Source organism: Vitis riparia, chromosome 18 (assembly GCF_004353265.1).
Source record: "Vitis riparia cultivar Riparia Gloire de Montpellier isolate 1030 chromosome 18, EGFV_Vit.rip_1.0, whole genome shotgun sequence".
Taxonomy (NCBI): domain Eukaryota; kingdom Viridiplantae; phylum Streptophyta; class Magnoliopsida; order Vitales; family Vitaceae; genus Vitis; species Vitis riparia.
Window position 1 is genome coordinate 3,120,162 of NC_048448.1, and position 21,644 is coordinate 3,141,805.

The 21,644-nt window shown below is 33.4% G+C and overlaps 2 protein-coding genes across 2 annotated transcripts; one reads left to right on the forward strand and one right to left on the reverse strand.

The window, feature by feature from the left end:
- Window positions 1–9,497: 9,497 nt before the first annotated feature.
- On the forward strand, window positions 9,498–12,584 carry LOC117907772 (lysM domain-containing GPI-anchored protein 1-like). The gene is made up of 5 exons (XM_034821420.1): window positions 9,498–10,512; window positions 10,955–11,072; window positions 11,187–11,348; window positions 11,473–11,504; window positions 11,975–12,584. The coding sequence occupies exons 1-5, from the start codon at window positions 9,849–9,851 to the stop codon at window positions 12,253–12,255; spliced, it is 1,257 nt and encodes a 418-aa protein (XP_034677311.1). The 5' UTR covers window positions 9,498–9,848; the 3' UTR covers window positions 12,256–12,584.
- A 979-nt stretch (window positions 12,585–13,563) lies between these two features.
- On the reverse strand, window positions 13,564–15,083 carry LOC117907119 (aspartic proteinase nepenthesin-1-like). The gene has a single exon (XM_034820509.1). The coding sequence runs from the start codon at window positions 15,081–15,083 to the stop codon at window positions 13,743–13,745; it is 1,341 nt and encodes a 446-aa protein (XP_034676400.1). The 3' UTR covers window positions 13,564–13,742.
- Between the last annotated feature and the right edge of the window lie 6,561 nt (window positions 15,084–21,644).

Here is a 21,644-nt window from a genome sequence, read left to right on the forward strand (position 1 = left end):
TGGGTCAATTCTCCATCTCCTGTAGGTTCAGGAACGTGGGAGATGGAGCAATCTGGGTGTTCACAGGGGTCTATGGTCCTCTCTCTAGAGATGATAGGGAGTGTCTGTGGGAGGAATTCGGGGCTATTAGAGGACTGTGGGAGGAGCCATGGTGCTTAGGAGGTGATTTCAATTCAGTGTTGTACCAAGCTGAAAGAAGTAGAAATGGGAGGATTACTTCAGCTATGAGGAGGTTTGCCCAGATCATAGATGATTTAGGGCTAGTTGATATTCCTCTACAAGGGGGGTCCTTTACTTGGAGTGGGGGGCTCAATAATCAATCGTGGGCCAGGCTGGATAGATTTCTTATGACCCCCAGTTGGTTAGACCGATACAGTAGGGTTAATCAAAGAAGATTGGTCCGTCCAACGTCCGATCACTTCCTGGTTCTGCTTGAGGGTGGTGGGCTAAGGAGAGGTCCTTCCCCCTTCAAATTCGAAAACATGTGGCTCAAAGCTGAGGGGTTTAAAGATCTGATAGAAGGGTGGTGGCAAGGGATAGTGGTTAGAGGCAGGCCAAGTTACAGGCTAGCGGTGAAGATGAGGGGGTTGAAACAATATTTAAAGATTTGGAACAAGGAGGTTTTTGGAAGGTTGGAGAAAAACAAAGTTGAAGCTCTTCAGCAAGTGGAGCGTTGGGATTCAGTGGAAGAAGAGAGAAGTTTAACAGAGGAGGAATCAGGCCACAAAAAAACAGCTAAGGAGAATTATGCTAAGTGGGTGTCGATGGAAGAAGTGCACTGGAGACAGCTATCTAAGGAATTATGGCTTAGGGAGGGGGATAGGAATACGGGGTACTTCCACCGCATGGCCAATGCCCGTAGGAGAACCAATGCCCTGGATAAAATTAAAATAAATGGGGTGAGGCTTACTGAGGAACAAGAAGTGAGGGAAGGAATTGCAAATGCTTACCAGCAGCTTCTCTCGGAAAGCTCGGGTTGGAAGGCGGATATAGGGGACCTTTTGCTGAAGCAGATCAGCCCTGCAGAAGCGGAAGCCCTTGAACTGCCTTTTTCTGAGGTTGAGATTTGTGCAGCATTAATGGGGATGAATGGGGACAAAGCCCCGAGTCCGGATGGTTTCACAATAGCCTTTTGGCAAAGATGTTGGGAGATCGTCAAGGAGGATGTTTTGGATATGTTCAAGGAGTTCCATGAACAGAACTCCTTCATAAAGAGCCTAAATCATACCTTTTTGGTCTTGTTGCCGAAGAAAGGAGGGGTGGAGGATTTGAGTGACTATAGGCCTATCAGTTTGCTTGGGGGTTTGTATAAATTATTGGCTAAGGTGCTGGCCAATAGGCTTAAAAAAGTCATAGGAAAGGTGATTTCTCCGGATCAGAATGCTTTCATTAAAGGGAGACAGATTCTTGATGGCTCCCTAATCACAAATGAGGTAATAGACTCTTGGCAAAAAGGGGAGAGAAAGGTCTTATTTGTAAATTGGATATTGAGAAGGCGTATGATAGCATTAATTGGCAATTTTTGCTAAAGGTCATGCAAAAGATGGGCTTCGGGTCAAAATGGATAGGATGGATGTGGAGCTGTATCTCCACTGCCAAATACTCGGTGTTGGTGAATGGGGTTCCAGCTGGGTTTTTCTCAAGCTCAAAAGGGCTAAGGCAAGGGGACCCACTTTTCCCCTATTTATTTGTCATGGGAATGGAAGTTCTAAGTGTGCTAATCACGAGGGCGGTCGAAGGGGGGGTTCATCTATGGTTGTAGGATATGGAAAGGTAGAGGGCAGGCCATCAACATCTCTTACCTTCTGTTTGCGGATGATACAATAGTATTTTGCGAGGCAAAAAAAGAGTCCTTATTGCATTTGAGCTGGATCCTCTTTTGGTTTGAAGCTGCATCTGGCTTAAAGATTAACTTGGACAAAAGTGAGGTCATTCCGGTAGGGGAGGTGGAAGGGGTTCTTGATATGGCTACTGAAATCGGGTGTAGGGTGGGTCAGCTGCCTACTGTTTACTTGGGGCTGCCCCTTAGGGCACCTAATAGGGCCTCATCCATTTGGGATGGGGTGGAGGAGAAAATGAGGTGGAGGTTGGCCCTTTGGAAACGTCAATTTCTGTCCAAAGGAGGGAGACTCACGCTTATAAAGAGCACGCTGGCCAGCATTCCCTTGTATCAAATGTCATTATTCCGTATGCCTAAATCAGTGGCAAGAAGGCTAGAAATGATTCAAAGAAATTTTTTATGGGGAGGCGACAATGGGGGGAACAAGGCTCACCTAGTCAAATGGGAGGTGGTGTGCGCGGACAAAGAAAAGGGAGGGTTGGGGATAAGGAAGCTTGTTTGGTTGAACAAAGCTCTTCTAGGCAAATGGATTTGGAGATTTGCGTGTGCTAAGGAGGAGTTTTGGAAAAAAGTGCTTGAGGCTAAGTACGGGCAAGAGGAGTTTGGGTGGAGGACAAAGAAGGCAAATGGGGTGTTTGGAGTTGGGGTTTGGAAGGAAATATTGAAGGAGTCCGATTGGTGTTGGGAGAACATGGTGTTCAAGGTGGGAAAAGGCAATAAAATAAGGTTTTGGTTAGATCCTTGGTGTGGAAACAGTGTGCTGTCCCAAAGATTCCCGGATCTCTTTTCCATGGCTGCCCAAAGGAACGTCACAGTGGAGGATTATTGGGATCAGAATTTGGGTCAAGGAGGGTGGAATTTAAGGCTATTAAGAGACTTCAATGACTGGGAGTTGGGGTTGGCGGGCAATCTCTTAGTTGAGTTGAGGAATCATAGAGTAACCTTGGAGGAAGACGCAGTTCTTTGGAAGGAAGGAGCGGACGGGCTGTTTAAAGTCAAGAAAGCGTATAGGGCGTTGGATAGTGCTGATGGTGCGGACTTCCCTCATAGCAATGTTTGGGTGGGCAAAGTGCCAACCAAAATAGCTTTTTTTGCTTGGGAAGCTACTTGGGGAAAGGTTCTCACCCTGGATAGGCTGCAGAGAAGAGGATGGCAATTCCCTAACCGGTGTTTCTTGTGTGAATGTGAAGAGGAAACAATCAATCATATCTTAATTCATTGTACAGTGACAAAAGGATTGTGGGATATCATTCTTGCGTTGTGTGGTGTACAGTGGGTCTTTCCATATTCTGTAAAGGAGGTTCTTAGTAGTTGGAAAGGCTCTTTTGTGGGGAGAAAAAGGAAAAAAGTGTGGAAATCCATCCCGCTTTTCATTTTTTGGACAGTTTGGAAGGAGAGGAATAGGCTAGCTTTTAAGGGGGGAGTGTTAGCTTTTCAGAAGTTAAAAACTTCGTTTGTGTATAACTTTTGGGGTTGGGCTAAAGTGTATATTGATATGGAGTCGAATTCCCTAATAGGCTTCTTGGAGTGGTTAGCCTCCAAGTAGGGGTTGGGTTGCTTTGTTTTTTGTTTGAAGGTTTGTAGCCTCGTATACTACCTGTATGCTTTGTGGCTTCTTGCCTTCTTTAATACAATTGCTTGCTTATCAAAAAAAATATCCACCTTTTTTATCAGACTTTGTATAGAGGATTGTGTACTTCTTCAAAGGATTTCTCATCCTTCTTTGTACCTAATATTGAAAGGCAATGGAATCATTATTTTTGAATGATACAGACAAATTGGACTAAGGAGCACCTGATAAAATGAGGACACAAGCCAACTAGACAAGATGTGTGCATAGACTAAAGGGGCAAAACAGAAAAGGGAAAGCTACAACCTATATTTTGTACCTAGGGGTGCAACTTGGGCAAGTAGCCTAAACTCAACCCAACTTCCCAACAAGTATAGGCCATTATTTTGGTAACCAAATTAAGCATGAGTCTTTTTTAACTCAAATCTAATTCATAATTGTGCTCGGGCCAACATTCAAGCAACTTGATTCTAACCCAAACCCGACTTAACTTTCTACTAATATTTATAATTTTTATTATCTTATATAATAATATTCATTTGATATGTTTTTCTTCAAATTTTTTAAAAAACGTCAAATTGCAATTAGATCTTGTACCATTTCATTTTGCTAAAAAGAGATAAATTTGTTCACTTTCTTGGTTGTTATCTTGACATGTTGTCTCATTTAAAGTTTCCAAAGGAAAAAAAAAAAAACATTGCAAGCAGATTCAATTCAACCCAATTTTGTTCAACTCGAATTTAACTTATACAAACCCAATCAACTTGAATCTAACTCAACCAACTTGAGCTCAACTCGAACAGGGACAAATGAGGTTGGTTGAGCACCTTAGGTTAGAAGTCCAATCGAGTTGGGCTTGGGTTGAGTATTTCTTAATTCAAATTCAGCTCAGTTTGGCCAAAAACCCAACATAGCTTGTTGAGTTATAGCCCTTCCACCCAAGCCATTAATAAAACCTAATTAAAGAAAAATATAGATTAGAAGGAATCTTAAACCAATCTCAAGAGTTACAAGGAGAATGTTTTTTTATTAATAATTCAAGAATGCTCATTCTTTTTTAAAATTCTTTAATCTATCTTTTCTTCCTCAATCCTTGACTAAACAAAAACTCTCTAGCATCTTTTGACTTTATGATTGAATGTTGAAAACTTCTAGAAAATAAATTGGAATAAGTGACAAACACAACTCAACAAAAGGTAATCTACTTGATGGATAGACAAACTTTCTTCTAACTATCTAAACATCATAAAAGCCTTTCTACAACCATATCCCAAAAATAGATAGTTTTGGCTTTCCCTCCCAAAAGAAAACCTAAATAGAATATGAGTCAATAAGAAAAACTATAATCCAAAACAATGGCAAAACCAAGAACTTGGTGTAAATTAGCATTGAAACCGACAAAGCACTATTATCTAAATTTATGTTAATCAATGAACATGCCTACACACAAATAAGATTGATTCAAGATCATTACAAGTCATCTAGCCTAGCTCTTGAGAAAATTATAATTTTTTATAGGCAACAATATAATTTTATAAACAAGGGCTAAAGAAACGATGCATCAAGGAACACAAGACAAATACAACAAGCGTCAAAGAAACGACAAAAAAAAAATAGAGCCAAGGAACAGTCGAAACAAAAGTCCAACAATCAACTTCCTTCCTCGACAAAAACTCATCCAATCAATAAAATTTATTAAAGACATTTAGCCTTCACCTATGAACAACCTTAGCCACAAAAAGATATTACTAAGAAACAAGTTCTTTGAAACATAGACAAACAGCTCCTAACAACCTTTGATTTCGATCTTTCCAAATTGTTCAAAAAACAGATAAAGGAGCAACTCTTCAAACCTTCTCACATTTTTTTCCCACAAAGAATCCCTATCACCCTAAAAGACAAAAATATAATATCATCTATAAACTACAAATAGGTCACATTCATTCTATTTATACCCACCAAAAATCTCTCTAAGCTACAACATTCCTTTGTTCTTGATATCAATCTATTCAACATCAGCGACAATGACAAAAGGAAATAAATGAAAACAGATTGTCCTTTTTTAAACCCCACAATATTTTAACTCATCCCCTAGCACACCCATTATTAGCATATAGCAAAACTAACCTATAATAAGAATACACAAATCAAAGATCCCCATCTCAGCCCAAAAACCTTTCCTTTTTAAACCATGAATCAATGAACCCCATTTGATGTGATCATAAGTTTTCTTTAAAATAAATCTCAAAACAACCACCTTTTCTCCTAAACGTCTTTTTTTATCCATCACGTCATCAACCATTAAGGTTGCATTTAGAATTTGTCTAACCTTAACAAATGCTTCATGAGAAATATGATGGTCTCGTATAAACCCCATACAAGCAATGAGGAAATAAAGTAAAAAAATAGGCTATAATCTTATAAATGCTAGTCACCGCCACACTAGATTGTCCTTACCCATCCCCTACAAGGGTGCTTAATGAATACACTCAAGCAAACACCCCGCCAACTCCAACTCCAATTGCCTTCCATTGATACTTTCATCGTTTAAATATTCTCATACCATCTTCCTGCATTTTTTTTTTAATATATTAATGTCATTTAATGAAGATTTTTTAAGGTTGATTGAATTGCTGAGTTGAGTAGTATCCAAATGCTTTTAGAGTGTGTTTGGTGGTGATTCTAAGAAACGTTTATGGCATTTTTAACACTTGAATGATAACAAATTTCAAGTGTTAGAAAGGTTAAAAATGTTTCTTAGAATCACTACCAAATGGGCCCTTAATCCTCTCTCTCTCATCAAATACTTTGTCCTTTAGACAACCGAATAAATCTAATAAATACTAAGTTAGATGATTAGTCTCATAACATCTAATCCTGAATAAAAACTATGCTGTAAGCATATACCGAAGAAGCAAATACACTGTTGGATATTCACGACATTGACCCAGCTTAAATCTCATCGGTGCGGCTCTTGCAGTGAACTCTCAACTTCTTCACCTCAAAGCCTGCCCCATGCTTTAGAACAATGGTTCCCATTGAGTTATGGTACCTTTCTTTACCTATGATCCCTTCCTCGTATCTTTCTCTTCTTTCCTTCTCCACTAGTAACTAATTCAAATTTTCAATATTTATATACCTATATAATGTGACTCAATTTACTAATACAACAAATACTTAAACGCAGACAAAACTTAAAAAGTAAAAACAGATTCCGCAGATTACAAGAAGTCGCGTGATTAAACAAAATTAAGCGAAGTAGGCACCTTTTTAGAAGCTCTAGGTCGAGACATTGCCTTTCTCTTTGGTCTCTTCTTCTTCTTGCCCTGACTCCCGCAATACTCCTCGGTCTGATCCTCTTCTTCATCTGCACCACAATCTTTTTCTTCTCTTCCGTCGATGTGCTCCTCCGCACGTTGAGACCTGTGCGGGAACAGCGTCTTCTGAATCAACCTCCGGCGAACAGTTCGCAATTCCGGCGACCCTAAATCACCGCCATTGTCCTCGACAACCGGCTTTTCTTGCTCGGCCGAACAGTCCATGGCGATCGATTAGGGTTCTGATATTGGATGAATTAGGGTTTCGATGAAGATAAAAGTTTCCAGGGAGAGAACGTGTAAGTCATGGGGAGTAATGAGTAATAACCAAATCTGATTTGCGAGAGTGGAAGATATTGGAGGGAATCAGGAAGCCGTTCCCGCCTAGGAATGTGGCTTTGGTTGATACCCTTATTTTTTTGTATTTAATTCAATAAATGATTTGATTCCGTTGGGTGACTCATGAGTCATGAAAGAGAGAAATTGCCGGACACTAAACGTTACGCAGCTTCCGCTTATTTTTAAATTCAGAATTTACAATACTATAAGGTTTTAAAATTTTTTTAGATGAATATTTAATCTAGCTGTTAATATACATGCATTAAATTTTTTTTAAAGTCTTTAGATGACAGGAAAAACTCATTTAGATAAACATGGGAACATAGTTAAAAAAAAAAAGAAATATATATATATATATATATATATATATATATATATATATATATATATATATATTTATTCTTTTTAAAGGTTTGTTAAATAAAACTCTTCCTAAATTTGTAAAACATCTTATTTCTTTATTTATTTAAAAAAAATTAAAGCAAGTACTATTTGGTATTTTATTTTTTTTAAACGGTTTTAAAAAATAGTTTTTAATAACAGTTTTATAATGCTTTGCAAAGCAAATATTTTAAAATATGTTTTAAAAATAATTTTTATATTTATGACTTTATTTTTAAACGTTATGAGTGTTTGTATGATTATATTTTTAAAAATAATTAAATACAATGTATAAAATATTATTTGAAATCATATTAGGGTTTGTTTGGTAGTTATTTTCAAAAATAATTTTTAATAATAGTTTTAAATTTTTTTTTTTATGTTTTGTATAATAAAAGTATGTTCTAAAAATTAAAATATTTTAATTTTTTAAAATTTAATATTTTATTTTATATAATTATTTTTTTAAATAATATAAAATAACAAGTCAAAACAATTAAAACAAGTTTTTTGAAAGCATCTCATTTTTTGTTTAAAAAAATATAAAATAAAAAATAATTTTTTTATCATTGAACATATTTTTATAGTTTTTCATTATGGAAAACTATTTTTAAAAATGGCTACAAAACAAACAATATATATAATAAATAATATAAAATCATTAAAATATTATTACATGAAAAAAACTTATACACTTGAAAATATCATAAATTTATTAAAAAATAACATATTTTCAATATAAATCATCTAAAATTGTTTCCAAGGAGAAATGTGTGAAAACATAACAAATCTTAACACGTAAAATATGAAAAAAAATCTACATTTAAATACATTTTAAATCTATTAAAAGACATTTTCAACTAGAAATGCGTGAAAATAAAAACATTCTACATTAAAAAATATTTTAAATTTATTAAAAGATAATATATTTTCAAAATAAATTATCTAAGATTATTTTCGATGAGAAATGTATGAAAATATAAAAATTCTTTAAGATATATATTTTATGAAAAACATTCCACATTTGAAAACATCTTAAATTTATTTAACAAATTATTTTTTATTTTAATATAAATCGTCTAAATTTGTTTCCAAGGAGAAATGTGTGAAAACATAACAAATCTTAACACGTAAAATTTACTAAAAGACATTTTCAACTAGAAATGCGTGAAAATAAAAATATTATAGATTAAAAAATATTTTAAATTTATTAAAAGATAATATATTTTTAAAATAAATTATTTAAGATTGTTTTCGATGAGAAACGTATGAAAATATAAAAATTCTTTAAGATATATATTATATGAAAAACATTCTACATTTGAAAACATCTTAAATTTATTTAAAAAATTATTTTTTATTTTTTTAATCCACCATTTAATCGCGAAAATCACAAGAGTATAAATAAAAAACCGGCTGCGCAGACAATTCATGACGCTAATTAAAATCCGAGGGAAAAAAGGGACAAAGAAAAGAACTCAAGTGCATGTGTAACGGTCGATTAAATTTGTCCCTTTTCTTTTACCATTATTACGAATAATAATATAATTTTGTTTTACTATGTCATGCATTCCTGTAACCAGAACGTATGTAAAATGGAAAGATACATTAATGGATGTAAAAAGTATTAAATTCTCTCAGCTTTAAATTTATTCCAATATGGTTCTATTCTTTTACCAAAGGTAGGAAAACCTCGGCTACCCGAAGTTTCGGGGGTGACCTCCACGCGCTATGAATTGGTTGGGTAGCGGAAGGTGCCGCAGCAAGAAACCAAAAATTCTTTGAAAAGATGATTAAAACACGAAAGATTAGAGGGAGTGGGGATTCACTTTCATAAAGTAAATCACGGACGTCCCAGAAACACCTCCCGCTCAGATGATAAAGCGGCGTCGTTTGGGACTTGGATCAACAAAAACGACATCGTTTTGATTTCACGGCATCGGTTCATAGAAACAAAAAAATAACATGAGGGGGAGAAAAATGTCCAAGAAAAAGTGTGTCAGACCCAAGGATCGAGAATCTGACTAGTGTCTGCACCACTATTCGCAATTCATTTGTCTACTCCCTTTGTTCAAGCTCTTTCAAAAGCTTTTGTTTTCCAGCTCTTCTTCTCACTCTTTCCCACTCTTTCCCACTCTTTCTATCTTCTTCTTGGTGGAAAAAAACATCGGAAGAAGAAGAAATCCAAAGCCCAAAACCCTAATGCGGAGCCATAAACCATTCTCTTTTTGTTGCCGAGCTTAGCTCACCATTTTTGCTCTGTAAAACCCTGAAAGGGCTACAGATGCCCTATCCAATAACCAACGCAAAAACCCTATTTTTTTTCGTACTTAGCACTCTTCCGTTGTTCTGTTTCTCCCTTCTGTAGAACTAGGAAGAACATTAAGCTCAAACCCCCAAAATGTTTAACCAAAGCACACTGTCTGGGCTCTTCGTTCTCTTCTTCTTGGTCTTGAGCAATGTGGACGTCGTGAGATCCAAATCCACCATCGAGCCATGCTCGAACTCCGACTCATGCAACGCCATGGTGGGTTACACGCTCTACACCGACCTTAAGGTCTCGGAAGTGGCGACCCTATTCCAAGTCGACCCCATTGCTATTCTCACCGCCAACGCCATTGACATTTCGTATCCGGATGTTGAGAATCACATCCTTCCCTCCCAGCTCTTCCTCAAAATCCCCATTTACTGCTCCTGCGTCGACGGAATCAGAAAATCAGTCACCACACGGTACAAGACTCGCCCCTCCGATACTCTCTCATCGATTGCCGATTCGATTTACGCGGGTCTTGTGTCCGCGGATCAGCTCAGGGAGGCGAATTCGATATCGGATCCTTCGGTTCTGGATGTGGGGCAGACCCTTGTGGTTCCGCTTCCTTGTACTTGCTTCAATGGGACTGATAATTTGTTGCCGGCCACTTATTTATCGTATGTGGTGAAAGTTGATGACACATTGACAGGCATTGCTTCCAGGTATTCGACTACTATTTCTGATCTAATGACTGTGAATGCAATGGGGAGTCCAGCAATTAAGGCTGGTGATATACTTGCTGTTCCTTTGCCAGGTAATTTCGAACCCCTTTTCTGAACATAGTACCATTTGTAGGGCGTTTGATTGTATAACTTGATAATAATAGCAAGTTAGTGTGATTTTTTACTCACCCATTTGATAGGTTTTAATTAGTTAATGTTAATTCAGTATCTGAATTAGGGTCTTCCAGTTATGGAAAATGAGTACAGGTGTTAATTTGTTACATAATTGAGATCCATATACTTCCCGTATCAGTTTTGGTGGGATCATCTGAATTTGACACCGACTTCATAAAATTTAATCAGTTGAAGCTAAACACGTATTGACAAATTTGTGAATTTGCAATTGAAAATGGATAATTTTTCTTTCACATTGTTGATTCCTTTCTTGCCATGCTGGTGCATCTGTTTTTAGCTAAATGGTGCTTTATATCTCATTGGATGACTTGGGTGGTTGAGCATTTCCTTTGTTTACAGCTTGTGCATCTAATTTTCCAAAATATGCTTCGGACTATGGGCTAGCTGTGCCAAATGGGAGTTATGCTATCACTGCAAGTCACTGTGTACAATGCAGTTGCGGGCCAGGAAGTCTCAAGTAACTGAGTAACTTTTCTTGCATTTTGGTTCCATTTCTAGTTGGTTTGATATATTTTTCTTCAAACATATATGGTTTTTTTATGTTAATTGTGATGGTTGTGGCTTTGTACAGTTTATACTGCATGCCAGCATCTTTGGCAGTCTCTTGTTCAAGTATGCAATGCAGGAATACTAACCTTATGCTCGGGAATGTTACAATGCAAAAGAGTAGTGCTGGCTGCAATGTTACATCTTGTAGCTATGGTGGTTTTGTCAATGGCACCATTATTGCTACGTAAGGCTCTTTTTTTATTTTTATTTTTTGGGTCTTGCCCTGTCATAGGCTTTCATAATTGTAATTATTTTACAGTTTGGGTTGATGGTTTATTATCTTCAATTCGAATTTGTTCACTTTTCAGGCTGACCACATCCCTTCAACCTCGATGTCCAGGTAAAGATCGATCTAAATCCTGTTAATGCAGTGTGTGTTTGGAAAACCATCTATTTTCGATTTTGGGTGTTTAGATGTCCCTTGAAAGTTGAACAAAACTATTTGTTTCTTAGTGCCTGTTTAAATGATGAAACATTAAGATATTGATAAATGATGCCTTTTTTTTTATGTGTGATGATCACAGCTGTTTCTCCATGTTAGAGTATGTCACTGCCGAATTGCAAGATGCAATAGATGGATTCAATCTGTTGAGCTATAAAATCCTTCCTTTATTAATTCACTTAAAACAATATTTTTTATCTCATAAACTTAAAAATAAAATTGTTTAGGATCCAGAAACTGGCCCCATTTTCTATTATCACCAATTTACTGGTTTTGCTGTTAACCATTTTTACACGAGAAGCTCATATGTTGAAATGTTGTATAAGTTGAACTTGAACCATCATTTTTTATTTTTTATAACAATGCAGGGATCCAGCAATTTCCTCCACTTATAGCACCACCATCTTCAGTAATCAGGGATTCATTCTATGCCCCATCACCTTCTCCATCTCAGTCAGATGGTGCTGGAACAACAATTCCTAGTCCTTCGGTGGTGCCTTCAACAGGGTCAATTCCAGGTTTTGCTCCCGCCAATGGCCCAACTGGAAGTGCCTCTGATGCTAGCTCTTTGGTGAACCCATTAGCCAGTTTCCCTGTTGTGATTGCCTTATGTTTGTTTTTCAAGTTAATGGTCTCGTCCTTTTTATAATTTTGCTTGTCAAATGTGTGCCTAGTCGATGGGATTTTGTTCTGCATGGTTTCTGCCTTTCTGTCAGGTTCCCCCTTGTTGTGTTCGACTTCTTTTATTTATTCTCATCAGTAGATTGATTTGTGGATGCGGGAAGCCAGAGAATTTTATTCTGCTTAGCATTTTGTTCCACTCATTTGCCTTACCTAGCTACTCTGTACTCTGCGACATAGGCGGTTCCCCTCACTGTATTTTATCATTGTGAACATCATCCAGAGCTTTAAGAAACTGCTTGAGTGACTGCTTTGCTTTTTGTAACTTATGGTCATTTTTAGTCTCTTTAAATTTTATGCTCCTTTATGATCTTTTACATGTGACTAGTTAGCTAGATTTAGTTGCCCATAATTTATGCATCTGACTGTTTTGCTTTGCAATTTTACATTTATAACCACAATTGTATTTATCCAAAACATGGTCATACAAACATTAATACTAGAAACAATCGAAAAAAAAAAGAAGAAGAAAAAAACAGAGAATAATAAATTTATGGTCATGCATCCAAAGCTGAAAACTTCTTTAACTCACATTTTGTTTATAAAAGATGGTCCCTCCACCTTTGTTGACCTTTGTTGAGTTCATTGATCGGGTGGGTTCCTGGAGGGGATATTTTGATATTTTTTTTGTATATTTTTATGGACAGTTTTTTGTTTTACTCGTAAGGGGTGAGTATTTCCTTTTCTATTCTGTAAATCTTGAGTCCTGGAGGGGATATTTTGATATTTTTTTTGTATATTTTTATGGACAGTTTTTTGTTTTACTTATAAGGGGTGAGTATTTCCTTTTTTATTCTGTAAATCTTGAGTCCTGGAGGGGATATTTTGATTTTTTTTTGTATATTTTTATGGACAGTTTTTTGTTTTACTTATAAGGGGTGAGTATTTCCTTTTCTGTAAATCTTGGGTGCTATTTTAGCACCTCTTAGCAATACAATATTTTTCTTATCAAAAAACAAAAAAATAAAATAAAAGAAATTATTATACCCATTGTATAAAGGATATAAAAGAGAAGAATATAAGAAGGATATGTTATTTTATTTTTTATTATATCTCATGCGTCCAGTGAAATAATCATTGTCAAACTTTGGTCTCTGTTTCTGCATTTATGGTCAAACTCTCATCCCTGCAATTAAACATCCCTAGATTTTGCTTATTCTCTGTTTCATAGTTGATCCTTTCTTCATCTTTTTTCTGTCGAATTATGCAAGATATACAGTGAATTAGTGCAAACATAAACCTTGATTTTATGGGTTCGGTAAGATTATGGAGATCGTTAACGCAAACAATACAAGGTAAAATGTGTTATATTGTAATACCTATGAGACAATACTGGTTTAGCAAATGCTAATTCCATTGCAGAAGAAATATGGGAACTTTTCTCTCTACGTCTAATGGAACTTGAAATCAGAGCAGCCACTCATGAACACCATATAGCTGGACGTTCAAACTGGCTTACACCTTATCACATTGGGTGGGAACTAAGGATAAAGTCGACTTCTTAAGATCATGGAGGACCAACATGTTCTGCTGCTGAATGTTCCCAAATATTGATGGACTGCCCGTGGCATCAATGGCCAAGCATATCAATCCCATGTCAGGATCTGATACCATATAATTCTCCACTGGCAGCGCTAAATCTAACCCCTTGAAGTGAAAGATCAGCTTTGGCACCTTGACCTCTGCTGCATTTTTCACTGGCAAATGAAAGCAAAGGTCAAGTCCGGTGGTGCTGGAATTGGCAACCTGAAGCTCCGTTTGGGAGATGAAGGCATTCTTTAGCACATCAAAAGCATCCTCCTGTAAATAAGTTATAGTTGTCCCAGAATCTAGGATCATGCCGCCGCTCCCATCCTTTCCCAATTGGAATGCGAAATCGGGTATGGGTAAAAGAGTGTAGCCGACTGTAATGCCTTTAAGAGACAGATAGTAATAGGATGGCAGGAATGGGTTTTGAATCAATGGGGTCCTTGGAATTTTTCCAGGGTTGAAGTTCGAATAAGCTAGAGATCCAAACAAAAGACTGCTCGTTTTATTCTCGTGAATGGAGGTTAAACAATACGAGAATTTTTGTGTACTAAGCTGTGAAACTAGCGACAGAACTCCCCGCCCGAGACCCAGCAGCCCTGCAGTCTGATCCATCCCTGTAGCCCGGTTGTTAACCCCACACCCGAACCCGATACGAGGGATTGAAACTCGTTTCGGTAACTCCCCAAAAGTGATAGTGTCCATTGCCATGAAGCCTTCCGTGGACGACTCGTCTCCATAAGTATATCTATACTCGCAAGATTTATCACACTTGGAAGGCTTTACACCCTCGCATAATTTACTGGAACATGAAATATTAGAGAAGGTGGAAGACCGCTTCGGATTGAAAACGGGCGTCGATTGCTGGAAACACAACTTGCATGGATTGCACTGCGTCCATATCAAGTCGCTTCCCGTATCCATTATCGCCGGGAAAGGCACAGGGGGTGTTCCGATCATTAAGTTCACTACGAACTCTCCATCTCCAGCATGAACCGGGGCTTGGAAATCGTTACGCTCTGCAGTTGTTGCCATTCCACTCATCCTCTGCAGCCGCTGCCTCCCGCGGTCGATTCCTCTTTGGATGAGTTGAAGTTTCGTGAAGTTACGACCAGCATCAATATGTCTTAGGCCGACCTGGAACCCAGTTTCCAGTTGCTGGCGACGGAAGCCTGGCATCAACGTAGATGATGACCGTGGAAGACCAAGAACGGTGAGGATGAGTAGTAGAAATGGAAGTGAAGGTAAGGGGTAAGGAGGAGGAGCCATGGGTGCAAATGTGGGTAGAGATATGAAGGGAGGGAGGGTGAGGGAGGTTTATGTAGATAGGGTAAAGGCATCGAAAAGCCATTGTAACAGTCAGAAACTCTAGATGTAACGTTTGCTGCATTAACCGTCGAAGAATATGGAAGAGGAGAGGAGCTTGAAGATGATTGGGAGAGACTGCTTGAATGGCCTAACTGCCTTGGTGTGGAAGCATGCAGTGGGGTTAGTGGGGGGAGCCCCACGTGAAGCATTTTAGTGTGCCTAAGTCAAAAGTCAATCCCCAAACCAAAAACATGAAAAACAACCCCTTTGCTTCATCAATCTAGGAGCACGAAATGTATTTTCATTTTTGGAAAATCATTTATTTTGATTACATGTAACGTGGGCCCACTTGGTGTCATTAAATTTTATTTTTAATTTAAAGTTATATAATTAAAAATATATGAAAATATATAAATTATTATGTACTTTTTGTTGAGATCATCACAAAAAATTGACGTTGATAAATATTTTAAATATATTTCTATTTATTTATTTTTAGTTGGATTTATCAAATAAACTATTGTTTTATGACATCATTGAATTGATAATTTTAATAAAATAATAGTAAATTGTGCGGGCCTTCCCTCCACGTGTCATTGACTCGAGACCCTTTGGCCGACCAAGACAGATATATAACCTGTTTGGGATCAACCATAAAAGTTTTCATTCTTAAATTGGACTTTTCAAACGAGCAAATCAATTCAGTCCAAGTCCTTAAAATTTTTTACATGCGTGGTTAACCACGCTTGATGTCTGAGTGATAGACAAAACGTCATTTATACTCAAAAGTCAATGTTAATCAATTGTTACACACAATCCCACATATTGACAAGTTAAATGGACAGTCAGCAAATGACACCAGTCAGCAGCCCTTACTTAATGTGATTGTCGATGATGTTGTGTGTCCTATCAAGGCTTAATTTCCGCCCTGAAGGCAATCATCATTACAAGAAAAGTTAAGAGTGCATAATCAGCGCTATAATGACGGTATCATCAGCTTTATATAAACCCCTCAATAAGCAAAAACAAGGTACACACACTCATTCTTTCCCACAAAAAATAGTTAGAGTTATCCTCAGTGATTTTTGACTTAAGCATCAGAGGAGCGTGCCCGAACCACCTATTTGGACATCCTTTTGTGAAGAGAAGAAGTCCGTCTGACTCTAGTGAGGTTGGACAGACTTAAATCCAGTTGGCTCGATACCAATATAAACGTGTAATTTGATAGTGTCCTAGTCGTTAAGACAATGGGTAGTAGAGAAACTATCTATTTGCTTTCTTAATATCAATGATAATATACATGTACAACTATTTTTTGTATGGCCTCCACCTACGTGGCCATGAACACCATTGGCCAGGTTTTTGATCATTGTACTACATATTTAAAAAAACCAATTTGTAAAAAAAGAATAAACTATTTTCAAAACAACCATGTCATCATATAAGAAATGAAGTTGTTTCATCCATGTAAAAAATGAAGTATGATAAGAGATGCTACTTAATTCTCTAAATTAATTAAAAAAAATTATAAGCCAAAATCATTTGATAACTTCAAATTTTCTAAGCAAAATAATCTCTTCAAATAAATCGTCTCTTGAAAATACAATTATCTCATATTAAAAAAATTATTTTATATTAAATTATATAATGACTAAAAAAATTATCCTGAAGTTTATCTTTAAATTGATTTAATTATTGTTTTTAAAAATGGAAACTAACTTAGTTTAATATTCACCTGTTCTCTCTAATATAAATAATAAATATTTTAATTTTTAAATTTTATTTATTACTTTATTGCTAGTTTCACTTTCACTTTAATTCTTAATATCTGTTTTTAATTGGATTACAATTATTTTTACTCGGTTTAGCATTAGGGTAACAACTTGGACGAGTTGGGCGAATCAGTAATTAACCTGAATGAAAAATAATCAACTTAAACCCAACCCAACCTTTAACCCAAGGTACTCAACCTAAGTTCAACTCAATCTTATTTCTCTAAACTTGGGTTAATTTTTGGTTAGTTGGATTGAAAGAGTTGCATCATTAAAAATACATTTATAATGTTTTAAAATTGTTTTATATATTTATATGAAAATTTGAATGGTAACTAAAATAAAATTTCAAAATACCAATGAAAAAGTAAAAGTATATATATATATATATTTCTAAAATGGTGAAAAAGTATATGATAAAATAAATTTTGATTTTTTTTTAAAGAAATATTATTAAATAATATAATATACATTATAAATATTATAACAACATTAAATTGGGTTTGAACTAGATTCAAATTACCTGAATTTTAGCTTAAACCAAACCCAAATTGAGTTTGCATTGAAAACAACTAACCTAAGCCCAACCTGGGTATTGGAATTTGTGAAATATGGTTAAATTGATTAAGGAAAACACTCAAAAGATGGGGTGAATTTGGTGATTAAAAATGTAAATATAAATAGAGAAGGAAAAAAAAAACACAAATTAGTTTTATAATGGTTTGGTAAATCCTGCCTATATCCACACTACTTGATCTCATTTTTGAATGAGGATTCTACTAATTAAGGCTTCAAACTAAGCCTTTGACTTGTGCAATTGGGGTTAATGGAACCAATAGGTCTTGCACGTATTTTCAAACTCAATTAACTTGAAGGTTTAGACACTCGACCTTTCACAAATAGGGTATGTTTAATCACACTCAAACAATGGAAGCTAATATGAAAACAAATAGGTGCACTAAATGATCTATAAGTGAAAATTTCAATACTTTAGCGTTTAAGAGTTTTAAAACATAAAAAAAAATAAAAAAATAGTAGGCAAACAATTTAATGCAATTGTTATCTTGTAAATAAATGCACAAGAGCTCTAGGAAACCAACCTTAAACAATATATTTTGTAGAAATAAACCTAGATCAATTGAGCCCTAATTTGATTAATTGAATAATTGTTAGGCATTTAATGTACTACAAGTAACCATTAGTCCTTTATGAATTTCGATAGATCCTTGATCGATGCTCGACCGGGAAAGACAGTGCCTCTACTAAGAATACAAATATTATAGAAGAGAGATAAAAACATTTTGGTGTCTAGACCGGTCATCAACCGAAAAAGACCAATCAGTTGAATTGATTCTAGGATGGCCTTGATTGGTTAAGCCAAAAACAACCCATAGCTTCATTTTATTAGTCCAAAGCTTTTCAACACTTGGACAAGTTATTTATGAATTTTTATATGTCAATTTGAACCAGTTTTACCTAAGGTTTTTGAATATTAACTTAGTTTCAAACAATTTATAAGTGATTGAGTCAATTTTTATGAAAATCAAGTATGAATGAATGCATGAAAAAACACTTTAATCATAAGTGCACTCAAAGGATTTATGTTACAAATTTATTCTAAGCTTTATAGTTTTCAAGAATGTAAGTCTTCAAGTTTTTTGAACCCATTTTAAGTTAACTTTAACATTTCTTTGGGTGTTGACGTTAAAACTTGAAAATTTCACTTGATTTAAACTGTAAGTCTACTTAATCATGTTTTGCTATCATAAAAACTTATTTAGAAAAATTCTTAAGCCAATAAAAATGATTGTCAAAGTTTATCTAAATGTGAGATGGGGTTAGACCAAGGCACCCATTTACAATTCTATTTAGAATCTTTAGGACTAATAAAATTTTAATTTTCTTAAAAGTAATAATATTAAATTTTTCAAAAATTAAATTACAACTTGGTACATAAAATTTTTAAAAACTTTAAAATTTTTAACTTAAAAAAAATTATTATCAATTTTATTTTATTTGAGCTTTTAAAAAATAAATTTACCTTTTATTTTTATATTAATTTTATGCTTGTTAGGTCGATATCTCTCCTAAAATTTATAATATATGAAAACAATTATCTTTTATTTTTAATATTATTTATAAATTCAAGTCATGGGTTTTATAGTTAATGTGAATAAATTATATTATAAATGATGAATTAAAATAGGGAAAAACGGAATTTGATTTACTAATATGAAAATATATGGAAAAGATAACCCCAAAATTTTTAAATTAGTATTATCTTTATCTGTTTAAAAATAATTTAAAATATATGCACTTTTTAATTAGTCGTCTAATTATTTCAAAAAATGTTCGTTTACTTACCATATCATCCAAATCAATTGAGGAGTAGATTCCTTCATCTAAATGTTTTTATTCTTTCTAACATTTATTATTATTATTATCATCATTATTACTATTTTATTATTTAGGATTTTCTTTTTTTATAAACAAACACATGGTAGGATTCATATTTTAGTTTCCTAAAAATTTAGGAAATACTATGCAAAAAAATCCTATTTAAATATGATTAATATATTTTTTTTTCATAGAATTTTAAGAGGAAATATTATCAAACAAATCATATTTAATCATAATTACTAATTCAAAAAGTAATAAGGTTGTTTATTAAATAATAAATTTAATAATATATAATTATTTGAATTATGATTATTTTATTTAATGTAAAATATTTATTGATTGATTGATTGATTTATTTTTATACTATATATCAAAGTACAACTATATTATAAAATATTTTATATATGAAAAACACTTACAATAAATTTTATTATCTATTATATTAAACAATTATTAATATTATATAATAAATATAATTTTATTACTAGTTTATTTATTATCAAGGATATGAATTTATTTTTAACTTATTAATACTATAATAAACTCTTTTGTTTTTTTTAATTCTTACTTTATAACGTTTCTAGAGAAAAAAAATATCAAATAATAAAATAAAATAATAATAATAATAAATCTAAAATGAATGGAAACATCTATATCGAGGAGTCTAGTTGTCAATTGATTTGAATGACAAGATAAGTAAATGAGGATTTTTAGGAATAATTGGATGACTCGTTAAAAACTACATATATTTCAAATTATTTTTAAATAAATAAAAGTAATACTAATTTTAAAATTTTAAAGTTTTTTTTCATACATTTTCATATTCATGAATCAAATCTCACTTTTCCTATTGAAATATGTTTATTTTTAATAAATAAAGAGTTTTTTTTTTCAATTACATTATTTTAATTTACTATTCATAACTAATAAATAAAGAGACTTTTATTATACAAATAACTATTATTTTATTTCAAACTGAATAATGATTTATTTTTTAAATTTAATTTTACATTAAAAATTAAATTATATAAATTAATTATAAAATAAGAAAACAATTTATTTTTCTATATTTTTTTTATTCCTTTTAACAATAAATAATTTTCAAATTTGGATTAATATATTTAAATTTTAAAGTTTATCTAATAAAATTAATTTAATGATAAGAGAAAAATAAAAATATTTATTTTTATAAATATTTTAATATAGTCAAATAAAATAAAATCAATGATAGATTTATATTTTAAAAACTTTGATAAAATAAAATCTACAATCGTTTTAATTTTTCCAAGTTTTTAAACTTTTTTTGTAACAAGTTAAATACGATATAATTTAATTTAAGAACAAATCATCAAGGTTCTAAATTGAATAAAAGTAGTTGTGGCGTAATTAAAAATATTATTTTAACAAAATATTAAGAAGCAATGTGGGAGTAAAATGAGGAAGAAAGGTAGTAAACAAAATTTAAAACAATTATTATTTAGAATTGAGAAATTATAAAAAAAAAATAATTGCAATGTAAATAGAAAAAAAAACTAGAACTTGTGGTGTCTCATCTTGGAAGGTCGGTCATAATTGAAATGTGTCATTCTTTACTTGATTGTCGAACATGAGTTATGCTTGATCTTTTAGGATTGAATACCACAAGTTCAATTTATTTTTATTTTTATTTTTATGTTAGAGAGTATTTAGATGGTTTTAACAAAGGACATTTATATTTTAAACAAATTTATTAAAATGTCGATGTAAAAGAGAGTTTTTATAATTTATCTTATAAATAATATAACCTAATCCAATTATTTATAAATAATAATTATGATTTATTAATTTTGGCTTCATTTTTTATTTGTTATAAAACATCACTCTTTTATGGAATTTTATGCCTTATTTGGTAACTGTTTTCATAAATAATTTTTCATTTTTTAAAACAAAAAAAGGAAAACACGTTTGAAAACCATAATTTAATAGAAACACGTTTGAAAGCAAATTTTTTTTTTCATTAACAAAAAATAGGGTATTTTCCATAAACATCTTTTAATTATTTTTTTAAGAAATGGTTTCGAAAATAGTTATAAAAACAGTGATTAAAAATAAAATAGATATAAAATTTAGTTTTAAAACATATTTAAAAATAGATTAAAAATATTTCAACTTCCAAGTAAACTTTTGTTTTATAAAACAAATTTTAAAAACTATTTTACAGGATTATTTTAAAAAACCGTTTGTGAAAAATACCCTTGCCATTTGTATTTATAAGTTATTTTTCAATCTACCCTACAATGATCAAACCGCCTAGAACATTAGGCCCAGCCCAACAAGACAAGTAATTTGGGTATGGGCCACATGTTCAAAT

Bases quoted from the DNA above. Each gene is read 5' to 3' on its own strand.
- LOC117907772 (XM_034821420.1), top strand. From the start codon at position 9,849: ATGTTTAACCAAAGCACACTGTCTGGGCTCTTCGTTCTCTTCTTCTTG. The intron at 11,073-11,186 runs GTAACTGAGTAA...GGCTTTGTACAG, and splicing joins TGCGGGCCAGGAAGTCTCAA to TTTATACTGCATGCCAGCAT. The intron at 11,349-11,472 runs GTAAGGCTCTTT...TTCACTTTTCAG, and splicing joins AATGGCACCATTATTGCTAC to GCTGACCACATCCCTTCAAC.
- LOC117907119 (XM_034820509.1), bottom strand. From the start codon at position 15,083: ATGGCTCCTCCTCCTTACCCCTTACCTTCACTTCCATTTCTACTACTC.